Here is a 22,973-nt window from a genome sequence, read left to right as displayed (position 1 = left end):
TCATGTCAGCTCGCCATGCTAGTGAACTTTGTGCCCTCCAAGTGGACCAACTTTATCTTCACTTCCGTAAGGACAAAGTTGTTCCATGTCCAGACATCACTTTCTTGCCTAAGGTGGTGTTTTTGTTCCATCTGAGCCAGGACATCCAACCACCGGTACCGAGCACCTTTTGCATTTGCTTGACGTCCAAAGAGCATTTGCATTCTATGTTGACCGTACTTCGGATTCTAGACACTCTGAGAGACTCTGATTTGAAACTCGGACTTCCTGTTACCACTCAACAGTTCTCGAAATGGGTGACTGCTACCATTCATCTAGCCTACGGACTCTCAGGGAAAACTCCTCCCGCTCGAATTTGAGCACATTCTACTAGGACAGTAGCGGCATCTTCTGCTTTTCTCAGTGGGGTGCCCTTAGAGGACATCTGTAATGCTGCAGTCTGGTCCTAGCCATTGACTTTAATCTCTTACTATAGGCTGGATATCAGAGCAAGAAATGATGCAGCTTTTGGGAGGGCAATGTTGCTTTCTGGTTTGCATCGAGGCTTGTTGCATTGCATACCTTTTACTTGCATGTTTAATAAAACAAAACTGGTAATGGGAATGAAAATGAAAAACTATATGGTTAATTAGACAATTCCAGATATCGTCGCAGCTCAGACTGAGGGTAGAGTGCATGGATCAAATGTTCATATGCCATCTTCTTAAGCTGAGGTAGTGTAATGGCTCTGTTTTCTCTTTCATGACTTCATTACTGGCTGTCTTTCTTTCCCCAATAATAGGCTGTCAATAGTCAAGTATACAGTATACAAGTAGAGAAGGCTAAGTGTTTGTAGGTCGGGCTATGAAAATGATAAAGAACTTTTAGATTTTATGAACTATAATGGAGGTTTCTGTGCGTTTATATGTTAAGAAAAGGAAACCAAATTGTTGAAGTCTGAATTGTGGCAAAGCTGGTGCTCTATGATCCTTTCTTGGTCCTGCTTTAAAAATATGTGTGTAATGAAGTGATGGTCTTTGACCCAGTAAGGATTTGCTTGAGTGACAGCTGCTGGCTGGAGAATATATGAAGACTAATTCTGTTCCGAGAGGTCAGTCTGTTAGTAGGCAGTATAGAAAAATTAGTGAGGAAAGAAGATGTCAGTGGAGAGTAGTTGCTGAAGAGAGGGAAAGCCAAAAGAGTCTGAGAAAGACCAAAGTGAATGCTAGGGAAAGATTCAAAGTGAAGCTGAAATCACTTAGGAAGAAAACTGAAGACCTACACATTTGGGACGGGAAACATTGGAGCAGCCTTTGAAATAGAGTTGAGGACACTGTGTCAGTGGAAAGCAATGACCTTAAGGCAAGAGGTAGGATTGGATCACACTGAGAATTACTTTTAAGAGCAATTCATTGTATGTCTAAGAATACCAAAAGAACCTGCCATCTAAATCCCCCTCACTATTCACGAGTTAACTGGAGGGGATGCATACAGGGTATCTGGGGAAAGATTGGCTACCGATAAGACCCAGCTCTTTAACATAATCAGATGTTAACAACTGCAGTAACATATTTAATGCTTATATATATATAGGTTAATACTATATAAAGTTATTAGTAAATTCGTTATGATTGATTATAAGTACTGAAACCTCTGCTATTTTGTTCCATGCTTAATCTAATTTAAGGAGTAAAATCATTAATAAGGTAATGGTAGTAGCAGTATTTGATAAAAGGGATTTTAAAATGTTTAAATCTCATTAAGTTATTAGTCCTCAGTGGGTAGTTAAAGGTAAAGATAAAGGTTTCCCCTTGACAGGATTGTCTAGTCATGTCTTACTGTAGGGCGCAGTGCTCATCTCCGTTACTAAGCCGAAGAACCAGCGTTGTCAAAGACGACTCTGTCATCATGTGACCAACATGATTCCACAGTATGCTGTTATCTTCCCACAAAAATGGTACCTATTTACCAATTAAAAAATCATGATTTAAAATTGACTGGGTAGGCCAGCCAAAAGAGAGTGGTTGCTTCTGAATGTGATCTGTTTTGGTAGTCTTAGGTTCAACATTTAGGTGTGCTTAATTACTATTAGTATTTTGGATTTTAGAATCCTGGATAAAGGAGACTCAGCTTTTATTTTCAAACACTTGGTGTTTTGTCTGCTCCATCATTACACACAAGGAGTTGATTTCACATTTCTTTTTTCTCTTTAGTACCTGATCTTTCTTTGTAACACCACGACATTGTGCATCGGCAGTTATGGTTTTAAACCCAGTCCAATATCTGTATTGAAAATTCACATACATAACTGGACAGTTGTAGAAAAAAACCAGTGCAACCTGTGATGTGATGGGTGATGTGATTTGTTGTAGGCTTAATTGATATTGGCACTAGTGGAATTCAATGAGCTTCGATCTTGCCAGATTTGCTCTCTGCTGACTGCAGTGCTGGCTAGCTGCACTGCAGTTAAGTCAGGCACTTTAAAAATATTTCGATGTAGAACTCAGTTTCTTAAAAAATCTGTTGTATTACCACTCCCTCCCTCCCTCAAACACAGTGAAATAAGCTAAAGTTATTCAAATAGTTTGATCAATGTTTTTAACCAAGTAAGGGGCGAAACAGATTGTCCCAAAGGGATGGCTTCAAGCCACCTCTTCTGAAGCCATATTGGGGCTGTGGCAACGGCATGCTGCTGCCCCAATCCGTTTTTCCCCGACTGGGGTGGCAAAAGCCGGCTTTTCTGCCCCACTGTGGCCGGAAGCCAGCTTTAAGGTGCTCCGACAGCGTGTGGCATATAAACACCACGCCACCTGAGTTCCTGGAAGCTGGACCCGATGTAAACAGCTGGGCAGCTTCCAGGAGGCTTGGGCAAAGGGGTGGTCTATTTCGCCCCTAAGTTTCTTAGCTCTTGAATTTTAATAAACCTTTCCCCGCCTCAACACCCTAATTCTAAATGAGCCTTAACAGAAAGCAAGATAAACTTTAGTGTCAAATAATCATTTTTTTGCCTTGGTTTTCTACCGTTCTGTAGTTTTTGTTGTTGCCGTATGTCTGATTGAAAGGGCAAAAGTAATAGTCACCAGATATTTTAGCCTGAGTTCTGGCATGTTCTTAAATGACCTTTTTCTCTGCACATCTTAAACCAGAACAATGCATTTATAGTAGCTGATCAGGTGTAGGTGCAGCGCGTTGTAATTTTAGTGCTTATAATGGCTCGAAATAAAATCCTTATTTCCAAATCCCTCTTTCCTATTCAAGTTCCCTCTGAGAATATGTAGTCTTTAAAAGATAACACGCTGTAAAAGATTATTAACCTTTGGGAGAAAGTGGCATTCGCTAGCCTAAATTATAGGATTTTATTAGATTTTATATTGCTCTAATTCAGACCATGATAGCTTCTTGCTTCTTATTGTGTTGGAGTCTTTTAAAATAAGTTTATAAGACTTTTAAAAAGCATATTTTTATATCTTGGAAGTATTGTCACATATGAGAGCTCTAGTGTGCTGTATAGGGGATAGAGAAATAAGATTACAGCAGTACATCCGGCTTTGTCATTCTTGCAAAAAGCATAAGGTGATTTCATTTTTTCCTATAAAAGTGGAAAGCCGATTAGACAACCTAATCAAAATCTTAACTCCTGAAAGTGTGGTTCATTCCTCTGCAGCTTTTAAAGTAATACTGCACATAAAATACATTTGGTTTTGTGCTTCTGAGAGAGAGGTGTCATCCTTTTCTCTTTATCACATTTCCTTATTGCTGAAGATGCTTCAGACTTCAGTGGAATTTGAAAGTATGCCCTGCTTGTTGCTTAACCCATGGGTCAAGGTCTGCATGCTGATGATGTACTCCTATCATTTGCTAATGGAACTATGTAGAAGGCTATATTGACCACTTAAGGCTCCTACCCCATATCCCCCCCCCCCCCCCCAAATATCTGTTCCATATATACAGTGCTCCCTTCCCTTAGGTGGGGATCTGTTCTGGACCCCCTGTGTAAGAGAAATACTGCATATGCTGGAGCCCCATTGAAAACAAGAGGGTTCGTGCCTGCAGTGCGGTGCAGCACACGTGCCACAGGTGCATGCGCCATTGCCCCTTCTGGCATGCGGCTTTCAAATAACAATTTCTCTCTTCTCTCTACATTCTATATGCTTTGTCAGGGTTCTCTCCCTTCCCCTTTTAAATATAGAGGAGGGAAACATTACTATGTAACTACATCAGGAGTTAAGATTTTAATTAGGTTGTCTAATCGGCTTTTCACGTTTATAGGAAAAAAATGAAAAGTTCTTCAGTCCCTTTTCAAATTGACTCATATCTCGTGCCTTCCCACAGCCATGGACTGCCAAGTGATTGCTGGTGCCTGGTGACTAATGTGTGTATCTTAAATCAAGGGGATTTTCCCACTATGAGGGCCATTAACCTACAAGAGGTCTTAATCGGAGGCCACCTCCATTTGTGCATATGGCAAGAACTGGTGCCCGCTGATGGTTCCCATGTCGAGACTTTGGCCATATTTACAGGCGATATGTGATATGCTAAAGCTATTTAGGAATAGGGTTAAGCACTATGAATAAATTGCCTTAACTCTTGGAATGGGTTCACCTTCTTCATTGACATGGGAATCACTAGACTTTACTGTCAAGATTTGATGGCGGGTGGAACTAGGAAGTAGCAGAGCTTGGGGGACTGGCAATACTTTTTCCCTCTTGCAGCTTCCCACTCCCAAATCGGGTTTGAGAACCCCCTTGGAACCATGTGACAGATAACTTTTGGAGGGCAGCATAGTGAGGGAGTCGCCTTCCACCCCATTTACTGACAAAAGCCTCCACTTTTGAATGAAAGGACCTTGCATCAGCAGAGGGGCATTCTGGGCTGCATTCCTTTATTCACAGTATCTGAATCAACATGGCAGAATCCACAAAGAAAAGAGTGGGCGGACAGAAGAAAAGCACTGATAGTAGTCAGATCAGAAATAGGTTGAAAAATGTCTTTTCCTTTTTGATACGAGTTCAAGGTCATCCAATTCCCAGCAACTCCTTTTCTATCTCCAACCTTTGGCTGTCAGCCTGTTGTCACCTTCTATATTCTTTTCTCACTTTTAGCTTTTATGTAGATAATAGTCATTTTGTGAGCTGTTATGGCATCACCAGAAGGCATTTGTTGTCTAGATAAATAGTAATGTTTCCCTCCTCTATATTTCAAAGGGGAGAGAATCCTGCCAAAAGCATATAGGATGTACAGAGAAGAGAGAAGTAATTGTTGTTGTTTGAAAAACCCATTTGCTTCAGAACTGAAACATTTGAAACTCTTGGCTTATTTTGAGAATTATTATCGCATGCATTTAAGAGGTAATCTCTCTGGAAAATAATGTCCTTCACCAGCATTAGAAAATACATACCCAAGCCTTATAATTTCCTGTTTTTGTTTTTAATGCATTAAAAACTACAATATTGCTGTATTATTGCCAACATATTAGTCTCACAAATGTCAGGAAATTCAGATAAATGACTCCCTTAACTGCTGTAACTTTGTGGATGAGCACATTATGGCTGCAATAAAAGCAGGGAGGGATCACATTTTAAGACAGCAATTCATATATATGTTCCCTTGTCTTCACTGAAACTTTCTCAGATTTTTCTCTTATGCTGCATCTTTTCACGCCTGATAGTGATTCCTTTATTGAGAAGTCTGTATTTGAACTCATCTCACTAATTATGCAGTTAATATAGAAAATCAGTCATGGCTGCTTAATGGACACACTGGGCATTTATTTTTGAGGTTGAAGGCCCTTCCAACTGGAACGTATATGTTTTCAGTGTGATATTTCCTTAATCTCCTGCCCAGTTGATCTTGGGCCATTGTGTTTTTATGTGGCTGTATGAACAAAATGAAGTCCTGTGTTTTTTCGAATCTCATTCTGTTCCCTTGATTATGATTCCTCCTCCTCTTATACCCTTTTGGAAAATTCTTGTTCACATAGAAATATCTCCTTTTCATACTTTTCTTCTTTGAAATGTTATTGATGTTCTGAAGTATTCCGTACCTGCACCCTCTAATTAAATATGTCTTTCTTCTTAAAATGCCACATTTGACTGTATATTTGCTTTTGTATGAGTCTGCTCTCTGGGAACAGAGTTGCTTTCAAAGGACCTGTCGTGGCACTTGGCACAGCAGGGGAGCAGCAGCTCCGGCTGACAGCCGCAAGTGTCTGTGATGCTGATTTTTTAAAAAAAAGAATGGAGAGAGGTGGTGAGGTAATTTTATTTCTATTGTAATCAAATGATGAGTTTATTTCATGGTAATGCAAACGGAGAAACCGGGTTTTAGGGAGTGGCAAATACTTAGTCTTTTAGAAAATTACTCTAGCGTTTTGCAATCTTTGCTAGAAACCTTCTCTTCCCAAAATGTTTTCATGAATAACGGAAACTGTGATTATTGTCTTTTAAACTGAATCTGTTACATTTGCAATGGGGATTTTTGGGAGAGGAGCGATTATCCATTTTGTCCAAGTGAGGCAGTACACCAAGGAATAGTGCAGAGAAGCTGCTCAAGATTCATGCCTTCTGTTGTCATATTGTGTGCTTTGAAGTAGTTTCTGATTTATGATGAGACGAACCTACTATGGGGTTTTGTTAGTAAGATTTGTTTACCGGGGAGGGGGGTAACTTTGCCTTCCCCTGAGGCTGAGATAATGTGTCTTGTCCAAGGTCAGCAAATGGGTTTCCATGAGAAAGCAGGGATTTGAACCCTGGGCTCCAGAGTTGTAATCCAATGCTGAGAATACTATACCATGCTGGCTCTCATAATGGTTAAACAACCCTTAATGGTCACTGTTAGTGAAGACTGTTACTATATTGATAGCCTTTTCATTTCTATTATTTTAACTTTACCAAGCCTCAGCATGAATACAAATGCCTATTCACTAAAGTTATACTCCATGTCTCTGAAAAATTAGACTAGGATATCTACCCATCTGGAAGCCACTCAAGATTCAAATAGCTATTTAACACTGTTGAAGCAATTTTCTTAGCTGCCAGGATCTTCCAGTTCTAATTTGGGAGTTGATTGATATTCACAGCAGTTCAAAATATCTTTACTTGGAAGTTAACTCAATTTGAATCAGTCAGGTCTACTTCTGAGTTGGGACTGAGGAGTAAATTCAATTAAACCATCAGTATTATTTCAATTGAGTCATCAATAGACTCATCAGTCATGATTTCATGATATCTAATATAGTGGGAACTTGTTATCCACTGGGGTTTGGTTCCAGGATCCCCTGTGGATAACAAAATTTTTGGATGCTCAAGTCTCATTAAATATAATGGCAGAGCAAAATGGTGTCCCTTATATAAAATGGAAAATCAAGGTTTGCTATTTGGAATTTATACATTTTTGGAATATTTTCAAGCCGTGGATAAAAAAAATCCGTGGATAAGGAGGGCTAACTGTATTGGATGTTATACAGGACATGTTGTACAAAAATTAAACATTGTTACACAAGTAACTAATGGGGACAGCGTCTAAAGGTTATGTGGGAGGTTGGGGAAATTAGCTTTGCAAGAGGCTCGGGGAACCGTTGGACCGTTTGCACCAGCGTATAGCAGTGCTAACTGAAGAAGACTCTAGATCATGGGTGAATTAAGAAGTTTTTATTTAGAAAAATGCAAAGTGCAATCATTCACACACAAAATAGCAATTCAAAGAAACACAGCATATAGAACTAACTAAAATGGAAATATGGAAAGGGGATAGTGGAGTTTTAGGAGTTTGCAATGGGGTTATAATCACCTGTCCAATGAGAAGACCATGGAATACTGGAGTGGCTCAAACTGGGATGTCTGAGGGCAATGCAGAACATAAGCAGAATGTGGGTGTGTTTGCCAGCTGTGTGCACAGAGGTTATGTTTTGAAAATATATTTAGACTTTAAAACTAGCCCTAGGCGATGGGCTATCTGGCCTGGTAGCAAAGGTTGGATGTATTGTCCCAGGAATCAACAGTGGGATTCAGGAAGTTAAACAGCAAATAAGAAAAAGAGAACAGGTTTGGGAAAGAAAAGACCAAGAATGAGATAAAGAGAAAATACGTGAGCAGACTGTATGGAGTGGAGGGGACTCTGAGCAGTAACAGAAATGTTATTCCTAAATTTGTTTGCCTTAAAAACAACTTAAGCCTGTCATTTAAGACCTGAACAAATAAATGGTTCCTATTTATCATAGAAGAGAATCCTCTTCTTAATTATCAGTATTAACATCATCAAAGCCATGATGTGAAGACCTTGTGATGGAATGGAAGGGCGAAGAGTGTTCCTGGGAATAATTTACTAACTGAATTTGGCCTCGATTCAGTGAGAGAGCTAGTCCCTTAAACAACACACTTTAAAACAGGGAAAGAAATATGAAATTGCATGAAAGTTGACAACAGACTGAATCCAGATTTATGCATTTGCAACTGGCTGGTGAAAGCAAATTTACCTTCTCTCCATAGCAATCTTTCCATCGTTCTGAAAATGGCATAATGATGGTCATTAGGCCCTACTGAATGGGATATGCTGTGGGAGAAATTGACCCCTTAAAATGGAATTAAAGTATCTTCCCATGAGAGATATTCTGGGGACACGTCTGGCTAGGGAGGCTGACATTCGACTCAGGTACTAAATTTTAGTATTTATTGTCTCACTTTTATCCATCTACAGTACCGGTACTCTTGTTTTCACCTTCCCCTTTGCATTGGTGCTAATTAGGAGGTGAATACTTTAAGAATATACTGTACAGGGCATGGTGGGAGGCAAGAGAGTTAGGGAACAGCATTCACCATATGCTATAATATAAGACAGTCACAGAATATTCTTTATACTGCTCATGCTTCTTTGGATCCAAGCCACTCTTGCAAGATGTTCTTGTTATCAATTGAAATTGTAAGCCCTAAATTATCATTCTGAGTATCTTGGTGGCATATAGGTGAATAGGGTGCATAGCAACCTTGTGATTTGCAGATTCACTAAGATTCTGCCTATGTGGAGATAAGTTTATTTGAATCTCTTTACTCTGTTTTACAATGAAATGATTGAAATATTTTAGTGTGAGCTCTTTAGTTGCTGAGGTCCTTCATTTTTGTATGAATCTTGGGGACACTTCCCATATTACGCAAAGTATATGTACAAGTGGTGAGCATTTGCCAGCCCCAGCTCTCTGGCACATTATCTTAAACCATTTGTAAATATCTTTGTGTTTGCAATCAGATTTTCATTATACCTATAAATTTTAAACTCTTATGTATAAAAGTTGTGGCAGCCTTATTCCCTAAATGTCAATTTCAATAGCATGTCCAGAAACTCTTTACGGTAATATGATTGCTTTGTATAGTGCTGAGTCCTACTTCTGAGATTGCACTGGGGTGAAGGTATTTTCATTTCATAGGAACTAACATTAAACATCCAAAACACTATGTCTGGGAGTTTCGAAAGCCAGCATTTTTCTTAAACTTGCAAAAAGATCTTATGGAGACAATAAATAAACAGTCATGATCCAGGATGTTTTGGCATTTTGAGCCATTTTTCTAGCTTTCAAATGCAGGAAGTGTGTTTAATCTGCTTTTTGATCTACTCACTCGTTGACACTTTGGAATATTGTGTTTAATTTTAGACAGCAGAATTTTCTCTCTTTCTTTTAAAGAACCGATACGAACTCCTTGGCTATTTGGAGCTTCAAACCTCCAAGGATTGTGCTGTGGTACTGAAAAGAAATATATATTTTTACAGGGAAGAGAAAACATACTGCAAATGGTTCATTTAAAGAACTTGGGTCACTTTTGGGGAAGCAAGTGCCTAGCACCTATGAGACATGAAGTAATGTGGTAGGGGCATGAAGGCATGGTGGTTCCTTGCCTTCATCAAGATACAAGAGAATCTCTTTACTAGCTTCATTACAGAGACTATAGAAAAGGCAACTAACAGTGATAGAACTTGAAGGAATGATGCATGCTGTATAAAAACTCCAGTTATGTTTGAATTGCAGGTTCAAACCATAAACCCAAGTTGGGAGCCTTCTGTTCTTCTAAAGTCTGATGGATCAGAATTCGCACCACCCCATATCAATACCAAGTAAACTAGGGCTGATGGGAACTGTAGTTCAATAACATGTGGGGGGCACAAGTTTGCTGGCCTAGCAATAGTATATGGAAGTTTGAGAGTATGGGTTCAGATTCAGTGACATTCATCCAGATTCATTTGCACTTTATACTCACTCAGAGGTCACTCAAAGAATATAAACACATCAAATAAGAAAAAGGATTGCTTCACAGAGTCTGGTGACAAATAGCAATATACATAAAATAAAATGGTAAGAGCAGTAAGAACTGTGAAACATAGAGCAATTAATCTAAATGGCATCACAATAATCACTTTTAAAACACAACAATAATATATTTTCAATTTAAGGAGAAACAAACACTAATAAAAAATCAGCCAATCAAAATGCTAATAATGATGGCATCTTAATGAATGATGGAGGTAAAACATAATCTATTCCTTAAATGTCAGCAAGGACTAATTTAAAAAAATTAAGTGGTTCTCAGACTATGATATAGGGCAGTACGAGGTCAAGATTACTTGGCAGATCTCCAAGTGATATCTGTCAGAGTTAAAATTATAATTGCAAGCAGATTTGTTTTCCTTGATTCTCCCACATCTCAAATAATGAGAGTGCTGTTTTCAGCATATTCTTAAACTGGAAATGTATCAGTCACTTCATAGTTTAAACCATGTGTTATTTGTCACAATGAACCAGCATGGTATAGTGGTAGGAGTAGAACAACTGGACAACAGGCTTCAAATCCCGGATCAGCCATAAACACTCAGAGGGTGATCTTGGGCAAGTCTCACTCTCTCAGCCTTAGAGGAAGGTGATGACAAAGCTCCACTAAATAATAGGTTTCAATAAATTTACCAAGAATATATGAGGATAAGGTCATCATAAGTTGGAGCTTTTGAACGCAAAAAACATCTCATCATTTTAATAAGATACTCTTAACCAAGCTGTTATCCCACATCCTGCAGGACCTTGTTGCTTGCTCTGTCTAGAGTTGGAGATAAGACCATGTTGTAATGTTATGTGGGGGTTCTTAACCAGATTGTCTAGTTAGCCAAGCCCTCCCTCCTTCCTTTTCCTACCTTATGTGTCATTGCTTGGCTGTGAAGCGAAAGAGAAATTGACCAATGCTGTATGGGATTGCCCATTCTAAATATAGTAGGCACATTCAAAAGGCAGACAGAATATTTGCAGGGATGCCTCAGTCACTTTCCTGCACTAGTGGCTTATTTTGGGGAAGTCTCCCTTGTGAAGTTCTAAAAAAAAGCACTTCAAAAGTATTAACAATACAATGACTTGGTCTTAAATCTAGACATTCATTATGCAGATGGAAGAACTCTTCTGCTTGTCTAAAATGTGTGTGGCTGTACCATACACATTTGTATGGCTGTATCATAAAATACACTGTTCCTTCAGGACTGGCTTTTCAGGGCTAATTCTTTTTTTTTTTTTTAATAGACTAAGTGACACACATTCTCTTTTGTGTATGTGCCCATGTGCCCAGTTATAGAAACTGTGAATAGTTAGCATAGAGTAAGAAGATTTTCCTAGCATTCTTCATCAAAGTGTCACATAGAATGTAAAACACTAGAGAAGAAAAAGCAATTCAGGGACTCCAGTGGCTTTGTTATTTCACTTTGAGTTTGTGAGAAGTAAATTGAAGACAATTCTTATTATATTACTAGCATTTTTGACATTATTACGCTTTTGTTTTACCAGTGTCTTCTACACAGTGTGTACGTGCTCTCAAGTTACCTGTCAACTTATGGCAACCCATGGATTTTGTAGGGTTCTTAGGCAAGGAATGCTCAGCGTTGTTTGCCATTGCCTTCTTCTGAAATAGAGCCTACAACACTTGATATTCTTCTACATTCTTCTCAGAAGAATTAGCTAAAGTGCCAGTGCCATTATCTTTAAATGATCCTCTGCCAGTGTCACTTCCCATAAGGAATCTGCCTGGTAGTTTTCCTTTTGAAGCATCTTCTCTGCCCTCACAAATTCTGCTGATGTGGGTGTTATTCCTTGAAGAGGATGGATGAATTTTACTCCTTGAACATTCCTCCTTGCTAGTACCTATAGTCTATTTATTTATTTATTTAGGTATTTATATCCCGCCCTTCAGCCCTAATGGCTCTCAGGGCGGCTTACAATTATTATTTTTAATCAGACAGTTCCCTGCCCTCAGGCTTACAATCTAAAAGACATGAAACAAAAGGAGATAGTCTAGTTTATTAGTAGAGCTTTGTTTCATGACAGTATTACTCTTAGCCTCTCTGACCCAAACCACATCAGTCCATTAATATGTACTGTATATCCGAGAGGGAACTCATTGGATGGCCAATGCAGAAACCAAATAGATGACATAGGTCCAATCCACACTGCAGAAATAATCCAATTTGACACCACTTTAACTGCCCTGGCTCAATGCTAGGGAATTCTTGGTAGTATTGTGAGATATTTAGCCTTCTCTGTCAGAGAGCTCGGGTGTCACAATAAACTGCAATTCCCAGAATTCCCTAGCACTGAGCCAGGGTAGTTAAAGCAGTGTCAAACTGGATTATTTTTACTATGTGGATTGGACCATAGTTGGAAGAATAAGATCAAGAAGCTCCATTTTCTCTGCAAAAACCAGACAAAGAGTGGACTGTGGCACAGAACATGGCCTTACACACACACACACACACACACACACACACACACAAACAATGAAAGGTTAGGAAAGAAAATGAAAAAGCAGAGTTACATTAAGAATACTTGCATTCTGGATTCTGCCCAATTTCTGTCACCTTTTGTTTTTCACCTGCCATTATCAATTTAGAGAGTTTAATCAGTCATCCATTTGGGCTTGTCTTCTTGACAGCTACAGTTAGTGTCTTTTTGTGCCCCTGGTTTGTGTCCACAGTTCATCTGGTTTTCAAGTCAACTGGTCTGCAAGGTGTTAAATTGTTTAGGGTTATTTTTAAGATTGATTGGTTTAATGTTCTTGTTTACTCTTACTCTAATTTTTGAGCAGTTGATTGTCTGTGCTATAATCTCATTTGCTTGCATTTTTGCAAAGAGAATGGAGGTTTTTTGTTTTTGTTTTTTGCCTTCTATTTCCAATTGTAAGGTCTGTTGATTTCTACATCGGCCATCCCGTGATGTTCACATGTACAGTCATGGGTTGATTTGCCTGAGGAATGCCTTTGCAGTTGATATACAAAATTTGACAAGTCACTTTGCTGCTTCGTATCTTGATTATTGCCTAAATTCTTCTACAGTGTTTGACTCTGCTTGGTTTCCTACTTTTAATCTCCTATGACAACCAACGTGTTCTATTTTAGAGTGTGATAAGTGGAACACCAATCCCATTAAGCACAATGAGGTTTGCTTCTGAATGGATATACATAGAGAACTAAACCTCTCCTCACTCATCTTTCTAATAGTTTCTAATTAAATGCAAAAAAAAAATCGTTGTTGTTACTTATGTTCTTTTATGTAGCATTTCCCTAAAACTCTTTTCTAGAAACTCTCCTGCCTATTGAAACTCTCTAGAAACTCTTGTCTGTTGAAAATTGTCCTGCTATACGCTTAGCTTAGTATGCACAGTGGGAGAAAAGAGAAGTTGAAAGGAAACATGCAGACTGGAAGTAGCACTAAACTCTTCTACAAAAACCAGAGCCCAAACTCCATCATCTCAAGACTGCAACTACATGCAGAAGCTGAAATAACCACCACAAGGGCATGGTGTTACATAATACTACAGAGACTCTTAAATTTTGCATACTATAGGGTCTTATGATACCTCAATCCCACCTAGTCAGGATTCTGCTGGTGCTGGAGAAGAATGCTGAGGATACTCTGAGCAACCAAAAGACAAACAAATGGATCCTAGAACAGATGACCCCTGAAATCTCCCTGGAAGCCAAGACAATAAAGTTGAGGTTGTCATACTTTGGCCACGTCATGACTTCTCTGGAAAAGACAGTAATGTTAGGAAAGATGGTGGGATGTAGAAAGAGAGGAAGACCAAATGGACTCTATTAAGGAGGTCACAGACATGAGTTTGCAGGACCTAAGCAGAGTAATAGAAGATAGGGACCTTTGGCAATGTCTCGTCCACTGGGTTGCCATGAGTTGGGATTGGCTTGAAAATGGTTAACAACAACAATTCAGCTACAAAGTGACACTATAAATAGTGATAATGTATTTATCATTAATAATGATAAATATAGAAATATTTATCAAAATAATGTTTTTGATTTTAGCAAATAGCAATCTTTGGCAAAATAATGATAATGTAGGAAATAATGATTTTGTATATTGAAGCAGCATATATTTGTGTGTTTGCATGCACTTGAATTATCTTGGACAGCTTTGTTGAACTTCTGCAACATTTTGAAATAACTTTGTGAGCAAGTATCCATTGACGTTTAAGCTGCTAATGAAACATTCTTCTGGGTGTATTTCTGTGTTTTCTGTGTCGTGAAGGCACAAAGTGTTAAGAAGCAGCCTTAGGTCTGCTCACTTGTTTATACATTAAGAATAAAAGAAGATGTGCCAACTTAAATTTCTAAAACCCAAAGTGGATTTGTTAAGCTTCAGCGGTTCTATAATACTTTTTGACAAGCCCTTACCACTATTTTTTCAGCTGGTTCATGTTAAAAGTATTGCCAGCTGCTATCTCTTATATTCAGGCAGTAGTGTGTAAAGTACAAGTTGTTCAAACATAAGTGTAAAACAACACATTTGCAAAAGGGATTAAAAATGTTTCTGGAACTGTATGGGTAGGATTAACTCAGCAAGTAATATTGTATATTTATGTCAGGGATGCATCAGTCACCAGAAGGAGTCCAGCTGGCAATAAAAAGTGCCAAAATTGCTATGTCATTCAACAAAAATCATGTGACCTAGATATTTCTACCTCTCTTCCTCAAACAGAAGAATATCTATGCCTTTATTCAAACTTCTAGAATTACTGTATTTATCATAATACATATATCCAAAGCTAGTATCCAACACAGCCATAATGCTCTTCGAAACAGCTTCTGTAAATGTAAATAGAGAGGAAATGCAATCTCCCTTCCCTATGAACCTCCCCTCCATCCAGAAAACCTAAAAACCTACACCAAAAAGTTTTGACATTCTTCAGAACAGATTTTGGACCCTAGATGGGGCTTCAGGATTGAAAATCCCTTTAGTAAACAGCAGTGTTAATTCATACCAAAGAACTCTGACAAACATGAATTTAACACCTATCTTCAGTCTAAAGCTTCACCCTCCATTAAATCATTTACACAGCAGCATGAATATCAGTGCTTTTAATTGTTTTGTTTTCACGTATTGTTTTCCAGTAAGAGAGTGGCTTAAAAGCTCCACTCTAAATAATTCAAAACAGTCTATAACTCTGCAAGCATCTTACTCATAATAAGCACAGAAGGATTCCAAGGCCCTAACAATAAAGAGTATAAATGAAGACCCACTGAGTAAATATAATTCCCTTTTTATTGTAAGGGCAAGGTATCGCTCACTATGTACTGAACTGAAGAGAAAGTCAAATGCATTTAAATTTTACATTTGTTGACTTAAAAATGGTCCAAATGTGGTAGACTGCACAGGAGTTATGCCAAATAATAAAAATAATTCTCTCCAACTGCATTGAGTAGTCTAAGAGCCCCTCTTCCTGGAGCCAGAATATGTATGCATAGCTGTATCCTTGTTCCTTTTAGTAATACAGTCTGCTGGGGTGTGGATTTCCCCTAAAATAAAACAAATACGAGGCATATTCTTCAGGAGCACAGCAGTATTGTCTGGTGGTTCCGATGCTGCGCAGGAGGAACTGGTTACTCTCTTTTAGCCACAAATTTAAGGGTGCTAACCAATTACATCACGTTCAGTACCATGTCTAGGTTCCTCCAAGTCTGGACTAAAAACCAGAGCAGATTCATTGCAATGATGATGCAGAAGCCACCATTAGTGGAACAGATTAATCTCCTCTATACTTGCTTTAGCCCCGTTGTGGCGAACCTATGATATGTGTGCTAGAGATGGCACATGAAGCCATTTTTCAGGGCATGCAGAGGGCAGGGAAGAGGATGAATAGGCGCATGCCTGTTCCTTCTCTTCCCAGCTGTCCCAGGCCTTCAGCTAGAGGCAGTTGAAGGCCTGGGAGGGTGTAAGAGGAAGAGAAGGAACAGGCAGGTGCCTGTTCCTTCTCTTCCTGGGCATCCCAGGCATTCAGCTGCCTCTAGAGAGGCAATTGAAGTCCCAGGAAGGTGGGGGGAATATGTCCCGCCCCGTAACTCCCACCCCCAGAAGGTGGAAGTCCCACCCACAGAGGGCAGAAGTCTCAGCCCATAAGTCCTATCCCCCCGGAAGTCCCGTCCTGGCACCTGGTAACACCCGGTGCTGGAAAGCCTTTTAGTTTGGGCACTCAGTCCCTAAAAGGTTCGCCATCACTGCTTTAATCTAATTAATTATGCACATGCACACCTCCCCCCTTTCAATTTAATACAGTTTGCATTTTTAAAATCTGCAGAGCAGATGCAAAACTCCACTTAATATCATGCAAATGTTGGCCTTCAGTCATTACTGAAGAGAAGCTACTTTTATTGTTCATCTGTTCCAAGTCTGAATCTTGCATTGTTAACTCATTATAGTAAAGCCTGAGGTCTGATAAACTCAACTTAAAGGTTATTATGTCAGCGTCTATGTGTATTGTTTTCTTCTGCGTTTTTCTTTCCTTTTTAGAACATGTAGTGGAATCAATGAAATAACAATAAAGAGAGACATTGCTTCAACAAACGTTTGTTAAACTGGTACAATTTTGATTCATTCTCCCCCTCCATTTTAGGTATAGTCTCTCTCAATAAGCTTTTTTGCGGGGCAGCTTTTGGAAAGTCTTGTGGGTGTCATGGCAAAGATGCTTCAGAACTGCAGGTTTTAACGTTTCTAATAGTTTAATATTTTGATGATAGGTATTTGCCATTTTACTTTAGTTACACTGCATTTTTATTATATCTGGATAACTGTTTTATAATTGTATAGTTTTATATTTGCATTACTTCGTCCTTCTCCTGTGTGTGCACAACATGTGTGCATTTTAGATTGTACACATTTGGCAGAAATGGCTGGTTTTTGTTGTTTTCTTAGTTGTAAAACGGCATATGTATCTATGGCTCTAGAAGATAAATAAATGATAACAACAATAACAACAACTCCTGTCATTGTAAGTTAGCTGGAAAGCACACTTTTTGCTTCTAGATAGTTTTTATTACCACTGGAAATATTTTACTCTGCATGACTGTAGCAAGAAAGCTAGCTACATCTAATTTAATTGAGAAAATCAGTGCAGCAAGGATACCTTGACACAGTGGGATTTGTTCCAAAGCTGATAAAAAAAATCCTATTACTTCAGAGAATCTACAGATGTCATTTTCTCTCTTGCTATTAATTTGAAGGATTTGCAGTAGTGACGTGTAAAACCTTGCTGTGGAAGCAGGAGAAACTCAATACATTTTTAAGCAAAGAGAGTGGACCTATATACAAAATAATTGATGTAACAAAAATCAGAATAGGTCTGGTACAGTCACATAGAGAAAATGCAATTTCATTCTTCCTGGGGCACTAGGAACTGGTAGCCCCTGTAGTACACAGAGACATAGTTGTGTTAGTCTGGAATATCAATATGCAAAGGGATATTGTAACACTTTTGAAACTAAATGACCCAAAGTTGTACAAAAGCTTTTGTAGACTTGGTCTACTTCCTGAGATGCATGGAGTGAACTGGTGACCAGGGAGGACCTTTATAATCAGACTGTATGAATAGTCATAGAAATTCATAACTTGTGGGTACGATGATGAGGTGACAAGTTCTGTTTTATCTATAGTCATTGAAGGACAGGCAGGTGGAAAGAGTGGGTGACCATATAGGGTCATCCCTTTGCACCTTGTAGTACAGGCGATGATATATAGTCAACAGTACTAATTATTTCATTGTTCACTTCTGGAAAGAAGCAGCGAGCATCAACCCACAGCTTCTTGTCTGTCTGCTTTTGACAAATTGCTACCTTATTTCTTTCACAGCCAAAGTTCATACCCATCACTGGTGTCCTTCCTGTCATTTTAAAACTAGGATGGGTGTTGTTAGGTTTCCACACTTTATTTTCAAGCTGAAGGACAAACAGTGCTTTTTTGTGGTTCGAATCCTGCCAGTTAGGTATAACTAGAGGAGACTCATAAAGTCAGTTGCTGCATGATGAAACAATATATAGGAAAAACCAATGGATTCCAACAGTCCATACTAGTTGGGACTAATAATAGGATTTTACTCAATGTCCTGATGGTTCTGATTTGTCTTAAGTGAGTTTGTGTGTGGGTGAGTGTGTGTGTATTTGTGTGAGATTTTCCTTATTTATCAATAGCCTTGAGTGTATCTATTGAAGGACAGTATGAAAATGTTCTTAATAAGTTGTGGGTGATGGTAGATCTGTTTCTGCTTCTGCCCAAAATGCAAAACAGTGGCAGAAAAACAGAATGAATGATATATGTGCAGTCTCCATTGCCTTGTATTGCATTTCTGCTTACTTAGCATTTGCTTTGTGAGCAGCATTCTTGTTTCAGCTCCCCTTTTTCTGACTTCTGAACAAAGTTGGGGAACTCCTAGATATCTTGGGTTATACTTGCCATCTGTTTCATATAGTAAGGGATTGTGGGAATTGTAGTCTAGAACAAGTACAGGGCAAGAGCTATATTTAGTCATGTAATTATGCTAGCACAATGCATATTGCACAATTCCAGCAGGATCAGTTAGAGAATTCCATTCTTCAATGTAGGAGGGCACTGTAGGGTGTCCTTGTGAAATCCAACATTACAATCACAAAATGTCTATGTTCTCTGGCCCTCCATCATCACATTCCCAATGCCACTCCAATGCTTCTAAAAACTTTTAGCTGGACTGAAGACAAGGATGAAAAGGTGGGCTGGGCAGATGTAGAAGGGCTTTGTAAAAAAGTATTTCTTTGTCAGAGGCTTTGTTAACTGAGGTATGCCTATACAGTGGACCCTTGTTATACACTGGGGTTTGATTCCAGGAACCCTCTTGTATAACAAAATCCGTGGATACTCAAGTCCCGTTAAATATAATCACATAGCAAAATGGTGTCCCTTATAAAAAATGGAAAATCAAGGTTTGATATTTGAAATTTATACTTTTTTGGAACATTTTCAAACCATGGATGCTTTTATCCATGTATAAAAAATCCATGTATAAGAAGGGCTGACTGTATAATAATGATTTGGGGACTTTTAGTTTTTTTCCGGATTTACTTTCTGAGGCCTGCATAACTTGTGATTCATCCAGCTAAATACATCCCACCAGTCATGTATTGTGGTGTTCAGGTTGGTGTGCTTGATAGCTGCACCTCACTACAAGCCAACAAAAGCAGGAGGATTACTGAACAGCTGCTGGTGGGGCTAATATATATAGTTGGAGTGCTGTGTTCGACTTGAGGGCTTGCGCGTTTGATAAATTTGTATTCAGCAATATCTCCTGTCTCAATGATATACAACAAAAATAATACAGTGCAAAACAGATTTCTATTCACATGCATGGCATTGGTCAAAGATACAAGGAAAAAGTACTGATAGGAGTGAATTCTAGCAGATCACAGTTCTCCTGAACCTCTGAGTCAGTGACATTCAATCCCAAGCATATTGGAAATAGGGAGTATTTTAGAATTGCAGTGTCTGTTAATTAATTAATCAACCATGATTAATATGTACATTGACTTTTGAAAAGGTTGACAGTGTTGTTGTTACCTAGCACAATATTTATTGAATGCAGACAGCTGTTCTATCTATTCAGTTCATCCAGTGGTTTTTAATACCTTCTGCTTTTGGTGATGTGTAACAGCTACAAAGAAGGTGCACTGAAGATTCTTCCCTGGAATGAGCAGAAGCATAGAGAAGAAGACTGGTGTGAGAGACCTCCATGCAAGTAGGTGTTTCTGATTTATGTTAATACATATATGTGCAAGTTGACTTTGGTATTTGCATTAGTGAATTATGATTCGGCATCTCTGTTCTTGTATATTAGGCCCAGCTATCTATGGAAGAATCCCTCATGAGCAAGAGTGTCCTGATTCTCTTGTGGGTTGGGAAATACATGGCATACCTTTTCTCTTGAGAAAACAGAAGGTGTCAGAATACAGTGTTCTGGCCTGTGACTATGAAGTGCATTCTGGAGTTTTGAACATGCTATTTATGAACAAACTGTATAGATATACAAATGATTTGTTCTAAACTTTGCTCTGTAAATGGATGCTGACTGCCCATTGGTGGCCTTAGCAACTTTGACACACACTGAAAGAAAGAAGCTGGTCACATGAGCTTTCCTAGACTTGAGTCTACTTCCTCAGATGTGTTTTGGGAGTGGAGAATCCAGAGACATAAGCTGGTTGTGTGTGAAAATGTCAATTCAAATTCAAAACCTTATGGGTATGGAGATGAGGTGACAAATTCAGTTTTAACAATGGTTATTGGGGGACAAAGGTATTTACTTAGTAAGCTTCTTCAAATCATTGTGAGGTCAGAAGAAGACCATGTACATGGGATCCAGTACATGGGATCTTTCCACCGCTTCCATCAGCATGAGCAAAGGGAACAGGTGAATTGCCAAGGTCCTGTTCTTGCTTGAGTAAAAGCCCAGCAGTCATGTAATTGTTGGAGAGGCCCAATATGTTTGTGGAGGCTTTCTGCATGTGGAGACCAAAGTTTATGTCCACAAAAGGTTTTTGTACATTGTAATACTTAAAGTACTGTAGTAAGATTTGTATATGTGTCTGCACCTGTTGATCAAACAGTAAGGTTACTGTTTTAAATGTGTGTTCAGTGTTTTGAACCGCTTTTAACCATGCTTTTAAAATGCAGGTTGAATCTCCCTTATTTGGAATTCTGAAATCCAAAATATTCCAAAAACAAAAGCTTTTTTCCTGAATAGCTGAGACTGTGGGCCAGAAGAGACTGGCAAAATACACCGGCTTCCCAGCAGCTTGGGGGTGTCGCATATGCATGACGCATGGCCCTCAGCTGACAGGAAGCCACCGTGAAGCTGCCTGGCCATTTACATGGCGGCAGCTTTTTGGCACTCGGGTGGCATGGCGTTTAGACACCGCACGACGCACGAGTGTTAAAAAGCTGCGGCAGTAGCAAGAAAAAGCTGGATTGGGGCCACGGTGTGCGGTTGCTGTGGCCCCAATTCAGCACTCAAAGGGGCAGCATTAAGCCACCCCTATACAACCAGCTGTTTTGGCCCTGTGACACCTTTGCTTTCTTATGATTCACTGTTCACAGACTTTGTTTCGTGCACAAAATTATTTGAAATACAGTATAAAATTACTTTCAGGCTATGTGCATGAGGCATATATGAAACATACATTAAATGAATTTTGTGTTTGGACTTGAGCCCCATCTCAAAAAATATCTCATTATGTATGTGTATGCAAATAAAGGTATTCCACCCCCACCCCCACCCCCCAATCTAAAACACCTCTGGTCCCAATCATTTTGGATAAGGAAAATTCAACCTGTAATAATGTTATTTAATTCTTTTTTAACTTTTGTAAACTAAAGTTTTAGCTTAATCTGTTTTAAATTATTGTAAACTGATTTGAATTACATCTTGGGGGAAAGGTGGGATATACATTTAATTAATAAATAAATTAATAACTCACTTGGGAAAATATGAAATTTGATAGGTTTTCTCTGTGTGGAATTCTTCACTGGATTAAAATACCTACTATGCTTGAAATATCAGTAGAAGCTTCTCACTTTTCTTCCTACAGTTTTTCCCCTTTTTTGTTACTTTTTGCTCATAGTAAAACTATTTTCATTCAGTTTTATTTCAAAAAGATAATCACCCTGAATGCGTCCGACTTGGATATTAGTTTGCTTTGGAACTACATTATTTCTGATCTGAAAGTCTTTTGCTTCTTTTTGAATAATGCCTTTCAAACCCAGTTACTTGAGCTATATCATTTTGCACTTTTTCACTGATCTATATAGACTCTAATTCAATATATTCAGCACATTCGCATTGTAACTGTTGGTGTTGATTAATGTGATTTTAATGTAACTGGTTTCTACACTAAGCATTTGTTTATCACCCAGGCTCATTGTTGAACCAGCTCTTCAAGATGAAGGCGAATTTTTATATGACTCTCATCCTGAATTGTTGAAGTATAGGACTCCTCAGCTTTCAGTAAATCTGGTCACAGATTGGTACTGGAAAAGAGCAGAGGAGATAGAGTACTACTCAATGCAGGTAAATGCAAGATTCTAGATATATTTATACTGTCATGCCCCGAAGTGTCATCTCTCATACAGCTGATGCAGGGAGTTATACCCAATAGTATGTATTTGCATATCATCCAGTGCACTTCAGCTAAATTTGATTCTATATGCAGTGCACAAGTAATTGGTAAAATAGCCTTCCCTAACCAAGTGTCCTCCAGTTGTGTTGAACTACAGCCCCTATCATTCCTACCCAGAGGATGGGAGTTGTAAACAAGGACATTTGGAGAGCACTAGGTTGGGGAAGGTGGCTATAAAGGAATATATTTATATTTAATAGTGTGTCATGAGTTAATAGGTTATGTGATTGAAGTCCTTCCTGCTAAATGGTACCTAGTTTATTATGGTGTCTGACTGCTCAGACATCATAATATGGGGAAATGGCAGAAGGTTTTTAACACAAATCTTGTCTTAAAAGTAAATTAAGCTTCTTTTTGTATAATTCTTGAAGCACATAAACAGCAGAGGAGAATTACTGCTGGCTAGACTCTTTTCTCAGGGATTCCTCATTTAAACACTGGTGTCTTTTACAAAGAAAAACATTGCACTAGGGAATGTGCACTCATCAGAGCCTGCT

The 22,973-nt window shown here is 38.7% G+C and overlaps 1 protein-coding gene across 1 annotated transcript in view; it reads left to right on the top strand.

Moving 5' to 3' along the window:
• NBAS (NBAS subunit of NRZ tethering complex) overlaps nt 1–22,973 on the top strand; it is a 217,437-nt gene that overhangs the window by 53,870 nt on the left and 140,594 nt on the right. The window contains exons 22-23 of the mRNA XM_089478023.1: nt 19,959–20,042; nt 22,214–22,367. Of these exons, the coding sequence (XP_089334149.1) occupies nt 19,959–20,042; nt 22,214–22,367 (238 nt within the window). The remainder of the gene's footprint in view (nt 1–19,958; nt 20,043–22,213; nt 22,368–22,973) is intronic.

Source organism: Sceloporus occidentalis, unplaced genomic scaffold, assembly GCF_023333645.1.
Source record: "Sceloporus occidentalis isolate IW3139 unplaced genomic scaffold, rSceOcc1.0.p SCAF_12, whole genome shotgun sequence".
Lineage (NCBI taxonomy): Eukaryota > Metazoa > Chordata > Lepidosauria > Squamata > Phrynosomatidae > Sceloporus > Sceloporus occidentalis.
The sequence above is the reverse complement of the archived record's forward strand: the minus strand, read 5'-3'. Positions and strand labels throughout refer to the sequence as shown.